This window comes from Budorcas taxicolor, chromosome 19 (assembly GCF_023091745.1).
Source record: "Budorcas taxicolor isolate Tak-1 chromosome 19, Takin1.1, whole genome shotgun sequence".
NCBI classification, from domain to species: domain Eukaryota; kingdom Metazoa; phylum Chordata; class Mammalia; order Artiodactyla; family Bovidae; genus Budorcas; species Budorcas taxicolor.
The window spans coordinates 48,620,371-48,635,777 of NC_068928.1; the positions used below are offsets into that span (position 1 = coordinate 48,620,371).

General features: G+C 37.8%; 1 protein-coding gene across 1 annotated transcript in view; it reads right to left on the bottom strand.

Moving 5' to 3' along the window:
* BPTF (bromodomain PHD finger transcription factor) overlaps positions 1-15,407 on the bottom strand; it is a 131,700-nt gene that overhangs the window by 40,628 nt on the left and 75,665 nt on the right. The window contains exons 9-13 of the mRNA XM_052657404.1: positions 15,180-15,311; positions 6,949-7,078; positions 6,399-6,537; positions 4,474-4,653; positions 1,106-3,416 (exon numbers count right to left, since the gene is read on the bottom strand). Coding sequence (XP_052513364.1) covers positions 1,106-3,416; positions 4,474-4,653; positions 6,399-6,537; positions 6,949-7,078; positions 15,180-15,311 — 2,892 coding nt within the window. The remainder of the gene's footprint in view (positions 1-1,105; positions 3,417-4,473; positions 4,654-6,398; positions 6,538-6,948; positions 7,079-15,179; positions 15,312-15,407) is intronic.

Genomic DNA, 15,407 nt, shown 5'->3' on the forward strand with positions numbered 1-15,407 from the left:
ATGCTAACTGTAATATAAAGAAAACCAAAAAAGTATGATTTCAACTTAAAGAAACCATATTAAAGACACAAAGACATGAAGCCTAAAGTGAAATGGAGTCTGCTCAGGAACTTGCTGATGTCATGAATTTCAGGATCTTAGGCGAAAACTAACTGCAAATAAGACCGTTCCTGGTTTCTGCGCCTGTCCCACAGAACTTGTTTTTGATGTTCATGTTCCATCCTTTTCAGATGTAAAAGTGAAGAGATAAAAAGACAAGGCCATGGAAAAGGACAAAGCAAGGGGCAAATATGTGAAATGTGATACAGCAGATAAAGGACTGGACTGAGATTCAGGAAAACCAGGCACTGCTCCTAACTCCCTCTGTGGCCAGAGGCAAGTTACTACACGTTGAGAAAAGATAACAAATTTCTAAGATCCTCCCCCAATTTAAACCTACATGATTTTACAACTGCCAACTCTTTGTACTTATGACTCATCCCCAAAGCTTAATGCCCAGAAAATTTTACATTAAGACTATTTCTGGGTTTAAATAAACTCTCTAAGGAATCTCAGATTACTTTTCCTCACAAAAATAACAGAGAACTCCAAAACAAATGTTTACATTGCAAATAAGTTACATTCAGGAAGATTTCTACGTTATGATGAACCTTGTGTGAGTCACAGGCATGTCTCCTATGTCTTCTGTTTTTATGAATTACCTAATAGAAATATTCAATAAAATACAAACATTCCAGAAAGTTGATGAGTATCTAATTCTGTGATTATTTCATTCCCAAAGCAAACACATGGCAATATCTGGAAGGTTAGACCACAAAAACAACTATGTTTGACACATTTCTTATGCCTTATGAAAAGTGAAGTTGAGTTTCATTTTAAAAGATTCCCTTACATTTTCAGTCTTTAAACATTCTTTTTCCCTAAGCAAGCTTTAGTACCTACCAGCTGGCTGAGTTAAAAACTCTGTATCTTATTTCCATTACTAACATGCCCATTAAATATATATTTCCCTGTCTTGTTTCTATTATCTCATAAATGAGATATTCTTATTAGACAATTTTTCAAAAACGTTCTCCCTCCCCCAAAGGCATTTAAAAGTACATACCTCCAAGTGATACCAAAGGTCGGTCTAGGAGAAGGATATGGCCATATATCCAAGGCAGGTTTTGCATTGTAATTAAAATAAGGGACTTCTCGGATTCCTCCTTTTCTGGCCAATTTTTTTAGGTCATCATTGGGCAAAACAAATATGCTCTTCTTGCTGCTCTTGGTGATAAACTTTCTGTACGACGGCAGAGCTGTACCTGAACGAGTCTTTTTGGGTCTTGAAAACTTCATGAGTTTCACTTTGTCTCTTGTGGAATATTCTTTGCTCACGGTCATAGATGTGACCAGAGTGCCTCCGGCGGTGGTCAGCGAGTCTGTCACGGTTGTGGTGACCACAGTTTTGCTCTGCTCCTTCACGGAGATGATGTCCACGTCGCTGCCTGCAGAGGGCGTGGAAAGCTTGGTCACTGTTGTAGTGGTGGTTGTGACGGTGGACTTGGCACAATTTTCCGTGGCAGAGACCACGGTCTGCTTATCGCCCTTTGCTACCTTAATTACGGTTTTTGATTCTGTGGCCACTGTGGATGTCATGGTGGTGACTTCTGTGATGACCGTTTTTCTTTTAGGTTCTCCATTGACATTTTCATCTTTGTTGGTGGGGAGGCCATTTTCATCAATAAAATCATTACTGAGGTTAGATTCCTCTCCAGAAGGAACAGGGGACGAAGTAACTTTCTTAACTTTGGAGGTGTCAATTTCCATATCTTCTACCTGATTGGATGAACTGCCTTCTGGACAAGACGGCAGAGGCATGGTGGCCTGGGCACTCTCAGACTCTCTGGTTGACGGCAGTGTCTCCAGGCTACCATGGTAGCCACCTTCAGCATCTGAAGACCTCAGTAAACGTGATTTTGTTTCCAAGTTGTTTTTTTCATTAAAATCTTCCATAATGACATCACCATTCATGAATGGCTTTACAGTAGATTCTTTAACAGTTAAAGGCTTGATATCATTTTCAGGAATAATTTTATTTATATTATTAACCTTTGGTTCAATGTCCCCACTTCCTATTTTACTCTCAGAGATGTCTCTCAAGCATTCACCTTTCAAATATACTTTAGCTTTATTATCTTTTCCATTTATTTGAAAGGTACTTGCTTTCTGTCCTTTCTTTTCAGACTCTCGGTTTTCATTATTCCTTTTATCAGTGACACTTTTCAGGCTGTTTTGATCGATACATTTATTAAGTGGTCTCTCCTCTAATTTCTGATCTTGACTTGGTTTTCTACCATTTGCGTCATTTACCTTACCCTGCAGCCTGTCATCACAGCTTCCAGTAGTCTTATCTGAAACAAATTCACGTTTCAGTGGTTCAAAGCCTTCACTACCTTGTTCTTGAGTTATTAACTGTTCAGAAATACTTTCATTGCTATTTTGAACAATCATATCTTCTTCACTGCTGTCCTGAACAGACATAGTATCAGAACTATTTTCCAAAGTGCTATTATATTCAGAGTCACATCCCAGTTTTCCATCAAAGTCTATTGCTTTTGACAGAGACGGGATATCTCTATCATCAGTACTTTTAGGTACTGATGGAAGCAAAGGGCTCTGGGAGGGACACACAGTGGTGTCATTATCTTCCTGTATGAATGGTTTTCTGTTCTTATAGATCAAAGTGCCAATTTCATCTGCACTGCCTAGTTTAGAGTTATCAGTGAGAAAATCAGTTCCTTTTGTTTTAATCTTACTGGGCTCCTGGCCTTCACTGGCAGGGTCAGAGAGACCCTCATCCATGTCATTTTGAACAGAATTTTGTTTCTGACAGTGTGTCTCTGCGCTCTGAATGGAGACGTCCTCTAACATTTGATCTTTTGAATAAAGTTTGTTTGCTGTATGATCAGGGTCACTGATTCCAAGAATTGAGGAATCACTCTGTGAACATCCCTGAATTGAGTCTTCGGATTTATCGTTACTTGAGTTAGAGCTCTGTTCTTGTGTAAGCAAGTCACTCTGACATCCTTCTTTTACTTTCGTTATGACTGGTGACTCAGACAGACTTTTCACAGAACTTGTAGGGGTCTTTCCCGAACCTTTAATCCCACCCTCCAACTTCATTTTTTCGTGGCGTTGTTTTTCTTCCAGTGTAAACTGTTTAATTCTCCTTTCCAGAAGTCCATCTAGTTTGGATGATTTGATTTTCTTTTTATAACTAGTCCTTAGATGAAAACCCTCACTGACATTGACCACATCTACTTGAGAGCTTTCCTGACAATTTACATGGGACTCTGTTTTCATATCATCATCTATTTCCATCGGTTCTTCTTTAAAGGATTTATCATTGTCAGAATCTAAAACTTCTTTTACATCTGTGAAACAAAGACATTGATATAAATGTAGTTTTTAGTCTGAAATGTGGAATCCATAATATTTTTATTTAAAAAAAATACCAGTTTTTCTTACTTTTACTTAAATCTTAACTATAAATAGCTATATATTTAAAAGTTCCTGATATGATTAAAATAGGTCAATGGGCAGGGCTAAACTTTATAAAGTTTAAAAACCACATACATACCAAATATTTAAATATTCTGATTCTCAGTATCTAAAAATGATGGAATGTCACAGTGAAAAATTAGTATGTGATATCTATTGCATATACCAGTACCTTCACGTAAGATTTCATTTAGTTTAGGCTTATAAAACATCTTAAGGTTTATGCATTATCTAACTCATCTAGTTTTTAAAAAACAACTGTTCACAAAAGACAAGGTAAGTTCCTCAAAAGGCTGAACACAGAGTTATCTTTGATTCAGCAATTCCACCCCTACATATTTACCCAAGATAAATGAAAATGTATGTCTACAGAAGAACTTCTATACAAATGTTCTTATTACCATTATTCTTAACAGTGAAAAAGAAACAACCCAGATGTTCATCAACTGATGAATGGATAAACAAAAGATGACACATTCATACAATAGAATATTACTTGTAAATAAAAAGGAATGAACTACTGATATTAATATATGCCACAACATGGAAGAACTTTGAAAATAAGCTAAGTGAAAGAAGCCAGACACAAAGGACCACATACTACCTGATTCCATTTATATGGAATGTCCGAAACAGGCAAATCCATAAAGACAGAAAGTAGACTTGGATCTAGGGGAAGATAGAGGACCAACTGCTGGTGGATATGAGGTTTTTGTTTGGGGTGATGAGAATGCTCTAAAATTGAGCGTGGTGACGGCTGAACAACTCTGTGAACTGTACACTCTAAGTGGATGAATTATATGGCATATGAATCATGTTTCAATAATGCTGTTATCGAAAAGAGACAAAGCAGTACCTTTCCTGCTGTGCCAACTAGATCCAGTGCTTTCTTATCACCCCCAGGTGCCCTCCACACTTGACTCTCCTTACCTTGATCCTTCTTCTCAGTAACCTTTGAAATGTCCATTTCACTTTGGTCTGCTCCTTTTGCAGCATCAGAGTCTTTTACCTCGCCTTTCTCAGAATCAGGCTCTGTTTTTATCTTTTTAGGGCTTCGCGGACTTTTCCTTCTATCCGATTCATCCATATTTTCATCCATGTTATTTTTAACTAAAAAGAACCAAGTACCTAGTAATTACAAGTATGTCAAATATTAGCAATTACTTTAATACACCTAGTTTAGTGGAAATTATGAAGTATATTCCAGCAATTTATACCTTATTTTTAATTCACAAAACAAAAATTGAATATACTACATACTTCCTTATATGCTCAGCTGACTTAAACCATAGAAGTAAAGACTACACTTTAGACACGCTTTAGGAATCTTCACCTAGGAGACTGTTTCACCCTCTTCACTGACCCCAGAAAGTCTCCATGAGCGGTTTCTAACATAGTTTGTATCACAGAGAACCATATTAGAACTGGATAAAGCTATGATTCCCTATCTAGGAAAAAAGTACATACAGAAGCTTTTGTTAATAAATTTCAACGGATTGATTTTTAGATGGAATTGAAGTTTATCTATGGACTCCCAGGTTAAGAATATTTAAGTCTGTGTCACTGAAAAGAGAAAAAAAACCAAATGCAAAGTGTGGCCCTGTTTGGATCTGATTTACCACTAGTTTTTTCCCCTGCTAGCAACTAATTAGGGAGGAAAAGACTCAAAAGATGCTCCAAGACCAACATGGTACCTGCTGGATAAAGGCCCAGCATTAAGACAATAGAAAACCCCATGCTAAGGAAAGTGGATACAAAAGAAATTTACAAAAGCCTAAATGTTTTGTATATCGATAATCTGGATTTTATTACATAGGACAAAGCAGGTCAGTCAGACACAATTAGAAGCTCTCCATAATTCTAAGCGCTACACAGTAACTAGCGCAATGAAATGATAATAAAAAGTTAACCTTTTGGAATTTATTATAATGGACATTTAGCTTGAATATAATCAGATAAGTAACTAAATACTTAATATTTCTATTTAGCAAATAGTTATTGAGCATCTACTAAAGGCAATTCAAGGACAACTTTAATAGTTTAAAAAATCTACCAGTCTAGGTTTCACAAGAACCATTCACAAGTAAGCCCAATCAGTTAGCTAAGTGTGTACTTATTTGACCTACAACACAGGTTTCACAACAAAGACCATACCACACCATAAACCAGCAAATTATACTGCAGAGCAAACAGAACTGCTCTTGAAAATCACTTAGATAACAAAAGAGACTTGACAAGGTAGAGTGCAGAAAGGGGAACGGAAGCCAGGAGACAGAGGTTTAGCCAGGATTCTATTACTCTTCATCTATGTGAGCTTCAGCATATCCCTTAACATCTTCATGAAATAATTTGTTCATGTAGCATGCGTTTCGAAATACATGGTCTTCTAAAAGGACAGTTTACCTCTAGAGTTCTGTGATTCTAAATACTGAAGTCATCAGCCAGTGGCATAAACTGAATTAATATCTCCTTTACGTGATAGTGTTATGGAAGCCTCTATTGCTTTCTTTCTGGTTTTGTTATACGTTACAAATCTGAAGTCACCAGAGATTTGATTCCTCAAGAAGTTAAGCAGTATTGAATTTAAGATTTTAGAAAGACAATTAAGTGGCTGAGGTCTTCTTTCTTTCAACAAGTTCTATTCTCTCACCTTTTTAAGCTAGAATCCTAAGTATCAAAATCCTGTTAATAAAGGTAATTTTAAAAATGAGAGCTTGTTAAACTACATTAGTAATTTTACACATTCTAGAAAGAATTTCAGAAAAACTTTTATCCAAACTATTGTCAATATACTACAAATTTGTAAGAATACGGACCAGAAACAATGATGCAGGAAAATAGCTTCAGTTACTTACCTCCTTCTACTGACTTTCTGTAATGCACATTGGTATTGCCTGGCAATTTGGGAACAAACCTATAAACGTGAGTTTTACTAATCCAGCTCCAACCACCATATCCTGTTACTCGGTATTCCTCTCCTTTTTGTTTCCAAACCTGGTGTAAATAAAAACATGCTGATTAAACAAGAATGAGAATGTTTCATAAAGCACCTTTGATTTTACATGTTTTTACCAAATAAAATCAACAGTCAGGCAAATTAATTTGCCCATTTTATTTTCACCCAGAATCAAAGATTTCTGAAGAAACTTAAATATTCCTGATACAAAAAAATGTAAAAACCAATTTTACATTTTATAACAATTTCTACAAATTGGTCTGATGACTCACATCTATTTTACTAAGAAAAACCTATGCTTATAAAATTGCTAGAGAGATTTACTTCGTTCAAACTATGTTAATTAAGAGTGTATCGAAAGTAAAATAAAATTACTAAGTATCTGAAGTTGCAGAATCAAAGCCTCAGAAATGGCTAACACTTTTAAATAAGGTCATCCTAAAAATTACCTGATGTTTAACTGGAAATGTGTATTTTACCCATGTAGCTTGCTGCATTGTTTCTTCCTCTTCTTGTTTTTTCTCCTTTTTTTTGACTTTCTCCTTTTCTTCTCTCTCAATTGATGTCATTCTATGTAACCTAAGAATATATGAATAGAAAGACAGAATTACATTAAAAAAATAAAGAGATAAAAATACAGTACTGAAGATTAGGAAGGTAAAAGCAAAGGATGATTAACTATAATTCCACAACCCAGGAAACTGAAAAGTCACAAAAAATAAGCAGATATACAATTATGTAATAGTAGAAAATCAAACAGTACAAAAAGGCAAAAATAAAACTTGCTGTCCTTCCCATATGCCTCTCCATAAGAAATAACTCACTCATGACTTATTTCATGGATATACCAACATTATAATCACACAAAGGATGTTATATTACAAATACAATTACACAGTTTTTAATCAACGGAAAACTGCACTAGATCTTTCCAAACCCTAAGATACATTATCTTCTTACCTCCCCACAAAAAGATCAACAAGTCCCAAAACTTTTATCAACCAATATTTCTATTTAGCACTTTCTATTTAGACTCTCTTTAGTAGAGTCTTCACAGGGTCCACTAACATAGAATTTAGGCTTCCTACAAGCAGAGAGACAGGGATCCGCTTTTGGGTGACTGGAAGGGTTGGGCAGGGAGGACCACATTAATCAGGCAATAATCACTAGGCATATGGCATAGACCATGCTCTTTTTTTAAGGCAGGAAATCAGATACCACTGCACCTATCTGTAAGGAGACAGGTGAGTCTGTGGTGAGGTTTTAAGTTGATTACACTAGATTTCTTGAATGGGAGTATTTCCCATAAAAAAAAAACATTAACCAAAGTCTACAAAGGAGCTCCTGTCTCTAAAAGCCCTAGTGGTAGAATAACTGCTTTTATCATACCTTACCCAGAAGTAGCTAATTTCAAATGCACAGCTATATGGAAAGAAGAAAGAGCTCTTTTGTTAACTGGGGGAGCAGTAGGTGCTACAAAGATGTGAGAGGGGATTTAATTCTTTTTTCTTTCATCCTTCCACCAAAAACCTATCTCCACGCTGAAACAAGTTTCATGTCCCTATGACTACAGGACCCTAGAATCTGTTAACTGCACACAACTAGTATAGCAACGATTCTTCATTCTGTCACAAACGACAGAAGAAGAAAGGGAGGAAGTTCTCACCGGGGACTAACTTAGTCTCAGATATCACAGATCTGCAGCCACTCCTGGAGTCAGGGAGTGGGGCAAGCTCTGTAGGCACAGCTTGGTGGAAAACCCAACAGCCTCAGCTCCCCAGACTACAGGAGTGACTGAGCCACAAGCAAGCAGTTATTTCTCCACAGGGATTCTGTGGGCTCAGCTTTAAACTCCTACGGAAGGCCAGGTCTGGCACAGCAACTGAGCCACCTTCACAGATGCTGGCCAGAAAGGAAGCCCTGTCTGGGGAGAGAACCAGTGCACTGACACTCTGGGAACACACAGCTGAGCCTGGCACTCGGCCTGTGCTCTTGGTGTTCATGTGAGGAATACGTCCATCTTCATCACCAAAGACAAACGCTTTTCTTTGCTGGGGATGCCAGGCCAGTGAGACAGTATTGTAGCTAACCTATGATTTCCCTCTACCAGAGCAGAGTCTATTGTTTTCAACACCGCTGAGACAACCCTTATGGGAAAAAGCAGCAAGAAAGGTGAGCTAGAAAGGGGTTCACTTCCACGTGGTTAGGCAGAAATCCTGGCTACTGCTGGCAGCCTGGTGGCCCCAGGAATCAAACCCCAGGAGGTTGGTAGTCTGAGCCTCCAGACACTGCTCCACTCTGGAGGGCACACTGGGGACAGGGGTTTCCTCCATGCATCCTCGGCTCACAGAGACCCAGGCCACCAAGTGCAGAATGAGCCTCCACTCTGTTCCCCATGTCCATGGGGCTTCGCTGTGTCTGTCTCCCTATTTCTTAGTGAACACGAGGAGTAGCCCCTTATGTTTCCCACTGGTAGGATGGCTGAGTCCAAAGAGCATCGTATTTAAAATGCTGACAGTGCCCAATTGCTCTGCAGAATTATACACTTCGCATTGCCATCGACTCTAGTCACCCTGCTTTCCCATACCTTCACTCAAGTCAGCACCAGATTTCTAAATTATTAGCCCAACTGAGAAAGAAGAAATATTATCCCACTGTTTTTATTTACATTTAATTATGAGAGAAGTAACCACTTTTTTTTTTAAATGTCTACTGGCCTTTCATATTTATTTTGCTGCCAGATGCCTGTTCAAATCCTATGTCTTGTCGGCAATGGATATTTCATTTATAAAAAAGATCTTTTCATTTTAAAGGAAAGTTTCCATTTGCGGTGCAAATATTTTTCCTCAGTGTCTCAGCTGTCTTTTGAGTTTGATTATATTATTTTTCCACTGAGAATTTTAAATACATATATCCACTTTTTTCATCTATGGCATCTGGGTTTTATATCTGTTTGAAAAGAAAGTATCACAACAAAAATATAAATTAATCCATGCTCTCTTATTTAAGCTTTTTGTTACTGTTTTTAACAGTATGTTGTTTTTCTTTTTAATCCTCATTTGTCTGATGAATGTTTTTGCTGAAGCAGGAATTTGGATGACATTTTCCCCAAACACACCCTCCTTTCTTGTCTGACAGGAAAAGCTATCACAGTAGATTTCCATGTGTATTTAGGTTTATTTTTGGATTCTCTGTTTGATTCCATTGCTCTACTTTTTCTCTAGGACAAAGTATTTTGACTATTGTAGCTTCAAAACACATTCTAAATATCTAATCCCTTTCCTGTAATACCTGTTTTCCTTTTCTTACACAATAAGTCTTCTAGAGGAAATACTAGTATCATTTTGGTCAAGTCTCCCTCACTCTCCAAAAGGAAAACTATCTACATTGCAAATGAAAATTAAATTTGATAGACTAAATTAGCATAATTAGTATACTGTATGGAAGCATATGATGTCTCTTCCCATTTACTCCAAGTATATCCTTTATATCTTTTCCTTCTGGCGGGGGAGGCACTGAGGGGAGGGGGTGCTGCCGCTGTGTGTCATGTGGATCCCAGTTCCCCAATCAGGGACTGAACCCACCGTGGAAGTGTGAAGTCCTAACTGCTGGACTGCTGAGGAAGTCCCAAGGTAGCCTTTATATCTTTAGTAAAGTATAAATGATTTCTTTACATGCCCTGAATTAAATTTATTCCTGGTCTGAAGTATTGTGTTATTGCTGGATATTTTCTTCATTATAATCTTTAAAAATATGTAAACTGCAACCAGGTTAAGAAACAGACCCTTATCAATAACGACTACATCCAAAGCTAGAATGTCCCACCCCAGGCAGGCATTAGGCTGACTTCTGTGCTATGCTATCATTTCCTTGCTTTTCTTCATAGTTTTACAAGCACCTACATGTGTGTCCTGAAAACCCAGTAGTGAGAATAAAACCAGCTGCATGAGCAAGAGCAATATTGTCACTATTAAAAAAAAGCACCCCAGGAAAAAATAAACTTGTCTCCAGGTCACACTTCACAAGTTAAGAGCTTCTTGTGGTGCAATCACAGGGTGGGGCCATCAGCAAGGGCTAGCAGACTCCCCACCCTCAGGGAACCCGGCAGGACCGGGTATAAACAGCTGCACTGCCCAGAAAGAATCCCAAGCAGATTGCTCTGCACTTGCTGCTTCCGTGCCTTTCAAGGGTTCTACGGTGTGACTGGTGAAAATTCTCAGTTCTCCCCCACTGACTTGGGATCTGCCTTTCTTGGTTAGGGTACTGCTTGTTCACCTGCAATACTGCTTCCACAGCTACACGGCACTGCGTTCTCTGTGGTTTCCCTTGTCACTGTTAGTTTATGCTTTGAAAAAAATCCCTTTGCATAGCTATGGTGGAGTTCAACAGGCAACAAAACTAAACATACTTTTTAATTTGTCATTTTAACTCAGAACTCCCTCTGTATTTTTTTCATGGTTACTATTTGTATATATAAATCCTACTGTGGAGTACAGGGGCCACCTTATTTAATTTTCATATTGTTTTACAGTTTTTCAGTCAATTAAGTATATAATTAAACCAACTTAAATAACTATCCCTACATTTACCTATGTATGTTTTACTTCTCTTGGCAAACTGCATTAACTAATACTTTTAGGAAAAGTTAACAGTAACAGTAGGGATTCTCTTGTTTCGTTCCACCTAAATGTTAACGGGAAAACTTCAAGAGTTCCATAAAAAAACATGATGGTTTGGTCTGAAATGTATCTTTACAACAAAGCAGGGTGGGTGGGGGTAGTCACTCATCTATTTCTATTTACTTAAGTATTTTTTAATACTTAATACAAGAATTAATAATGAACTCATATCTTTTTAATAAACAAATACCCTCCTGACATCTAAAGAGAAAATCAAAGTTTTCTCTGACTTCTTAAGATAGCACGGTATTAATAATCTCCTAAAAACAGACAAACGTTCAATGCCAAGAGGAAATCAATTTTGTCATAATTTATTATTCTTTTAATTTACTCCTGAGTATATTTCCTAATGCTTTAAGATTTCCTGCATATACTTCTATTTGCTATTAATTATTAATCAATGGTAAATATTAATAAATGAGACAGGATCTTACTTTTCCATTTAACTATTTGCCTATTTATCAAGTTATAACACAGACAGAACTAAGGCACAAGATTTCTTTTCCATATGGAACAATTTAAATAGAATTACCTGTTTTCCTAAAATTTGAAAAACTTTCTTATGAAATCATCTGGTCCTGCCCAAATCCTTACTCTGATAGGCACAGTGATATCCTTCAAACTGAACCAGACTTTCTTTTCGTGCCTAAGAGCATGGCCTCTGCCCTACGTCCAATGGCTGAGACCTGTGGTACTCCTCCTCCCCAACCCCTCTTCCACTCAAAACAAGGCGTTCAACAGGATGCTTTCTCTACAGATGTAGGAAGCCTGAATGCTATGTCAGTGGACTCTGAAGGTTTGAAATCACAGCATCAGTGACAGAGAATCAGAAATGTTCTTGATATTGGTTATTTGTCCTTTGACCTCTCCCTTTTTTTTTTCTACCTTTCCTGATAATCTCATAGAGATTAGTAAACTGTAATAGTATCTAAGTTATTTTTAATCCTAGGAAGAATTTAAGTCCATTCCATTTGTGTAAGTTTCTATCAGGAGCAGCAATTACATTCAAAATGGGAGGGAGAAAGGAGAGAGGGAAAAAAGGTATCCGTAAGATTTATAGGTTGGCAGGGAGGAGTGGGGAAGACTACAGAAAACTTACAGCAACCTTTGACAGATAAAAAATATTTAGCAGGCATACTTACTTTTCTTTAAAATTTCTCATTATAAGGTAAAATACAGCTGTAAAAATCAACACAAAATATATTTATGTTTTTTTAAAAGTATAGCATTATACCTTTGGAGTGGGCCCAAAGGGGCAGGGAAGGTAGGAGGAGTCTTTAGTTCAGTCAGTGGTGTCTATCTCTTTGTGACCCCAGGGACTGGAGCACGCCAGGCTTCCCTGTCCATCACCAACTCCCGGAGCTTGCTCAAACTCATGTTCATCAAGTCGGTGATGCCATCTAACCACCTCATCCTCTGTCATCCCCTTCTCCTCCCGCCTTCAATCTTTCCCAGCATCAGGGTCTTTTCCAGTGAGTCAGTTCTTCACATTAGGTGGCCAAAGTATTGGAGCTCCAGCTTCAGCATCAGTCAATCAATGAATATTCAGGACTGATTTCCTTTAGGATGGACAGGTTGGGTAGCCTTGCAATCCAGCGGACTCTTCAAGAGTCTTCTCCAACACCACAGTTTAAAAGCATCAATTCTTCGTACTCAGCTTTCTTTATAGTTCAACACTCACATCCATACATGACTACTGGAAAAATCATACCTTTGACTAGATGGACCTTTGTTGGCAAAGTAATGTCTCTGCTTTTGAATATGCTATCTAGGTTGGTCATAACTTTTCCTCCAAGGATCAAGGGTCTTTTAATTTCATGTCTGCAGTCACCATCTGCAGTGATTTTGGAGCCCAAGAAAATAAAGTCTATCACTATTTCCACTGTTTCTCCATCTATTTGCCATGAAGTGATGGGACCAAAGGCCATGATCTTAGTTTTCTGAATGTTGAGTTTTAAGCCAACTTTTTCACTCTCCTCTCTCACTTTCATTAAGAGGCTCTTTGTTCCTCCTTGCTTTCTGCTATAAGGGTGGTGTCATCTGCCTATCTGAGGTTATTGATATTTCTCCCAACACTCTTGATTCCAGCTTGTGCTTCACCCAGTCTGGCATTTCTCATGATGTACTCTGCATATAAGTTAAATAAGCATGGTGACAATACAGCCTTGATGTACTCCTTTCTCGATCTGGAACCAATCTGTCGTTCCATGTCCAGTTCTAACTGTTGCTTCTTGACCTGCACACAGATTTCTCAGGAGGCAGGTCAGGTGGTCTGGTATTCCCATCTCTCTCAGAATTTTCCACAGTCTGCTGTGATCCACACAGTCAAAGGCTTTGGCATAGTCAATAAAGCAGAAATAGATGTTTTTCTGGAACTCTCTTGCTTTTTCCATGATCCAGCGGATGCTGGCAATTTGATCTCTGGTTCCTCTGCCTTTTCTAAAACCAGCTTGAACATCAGGAAGTTCACGGTTCACGTATTGCTGAAGCCTGGCTTGGAGAATTTTGAGCATTACTTTGCTAGTGTGTGAGATGAGTGCAACTGTGCAGTAGTTTGAGTATTCTTTCGCATTGCCTTTCTTTGGGACTAGAATGAAAACTGACCTTTTCCAGTCCTGTGGCCACTGCTGGGTTTTCCAGATTTGCTGGCATACTGAGTGCAGCACTTTCACAGCATCATCTTTTAGGATTTGAAATAGCTCAACTAGAATTTCATCACTTCCACTAGCTTTGTTTGTTGTGATGCTTCCTAAGGCCCACATGACTTCACATTCCAGGATGTCTGGCTCTAGGTGAGTGATCACACCATCATGGTTATCTGGGTCATTAAGATCTCTTTTGTATAGTTCTTCTGTGTATTCTTGCCACCTCTTCTTAATATCTTCTGCTTCTGTTAAATCCATACCGTTTCTGTCCTGTATTGTGCCCATCTGTGCATGAAATGTTTCCTTGGTATCCCTAATTTTCTTGAAGAGATCTCTAGTCTTTCCCATTCTATTGTTTTACTCTATTTCTTTGCACTGATCCCTGAGGAAGGCTTTCTTATTTCTCCTTGCTATTCTTTGGAACTCTGCATTCAAATGGGTATATCTTTCCTTTTCTCCTTTGCCTTTCAATTCTCTTCTTCTCACAGCTATTTGTAAGGCCTCCTCAGACAACCATTTTGCCCTTTTGCATTTCTTTTTCTTTGGGATGGTCTTGATTAGTGCCTCCTGTACAATGTCACGAACCTCTATCCATAGTTCTTCAGAAGGAGTCTTACTTATCACATTAGGTAATAATTTATGCTTTTCACTGTAAGCTTATATTGTTTTTATAATAAGAACTTTTAAAGTTACAAAATAAATCCATTCGAGCTAAAAAGTAGAGTTGCGTCATAACAGTTATCCTTTTTGTTAACCAGGTGCTAAAGTCACGTAACTCTTGGACTACTTAGGAGCTATATCATGTTGGGCCAAATACTCATTTCTAAATATATCAGATCTCCAGTACATTCCAGAATAAATATTCAAAAAACATGAGCATTCTTCCTATTCAATAAAAATGTTTTCACTTGATGTTGCTTTTTTAGTTTCTTTTTTTTTTTTTCTGGCTGAGCCTTACAGCGTGCAGGATCTTAATTCCCTGCAGGGGAAGCACAATCTTAAACCACTGGCCCACCAGGAAAATCCCTAAAGATGTTTCTTTTACTTTAGAAAATATTTTTCAAAAAAAAAAAAAAAAGAAAATATTTTTCATTTGTATATACCTGATCTCTTCTGCTCTTCATTACAATCCTATGTCATAAATAAGAACTAATATTCATTCAGGGTTATACCTTAGAGAGGAGGAAAATGAGGTCAAGGTTGTTCAGTCGCTCAGTTGTGTTCGACTCTTTGCGGTCAAGATTAGTTAAGTCTTTAATATGGCTTCTTAACGCCATTAACTTTCATTATTAGTAGACTACTAATACTCCAAAAGGGAGTCTAACACATTATTCATAAAGCTCAGGACTCACTTACCTGGTATGTCCTAAAGATTCCCGCCATATCGGCAGCATCACAACTGGCTTGACTGCACACTCCAAAATAGCTAAAGCCAATGCAAATTCTCTGGGTTTGCTACACATCTGAACAGCCTTGATCCAATTTGCCCTATATTTCAGAAGTGGGGGAAAAAGGGGGAAAAACAAAATTTCATCTTGTTGATCTTAAATTAAAAGCACCAGAGTTGTAATTTATGACAACTTT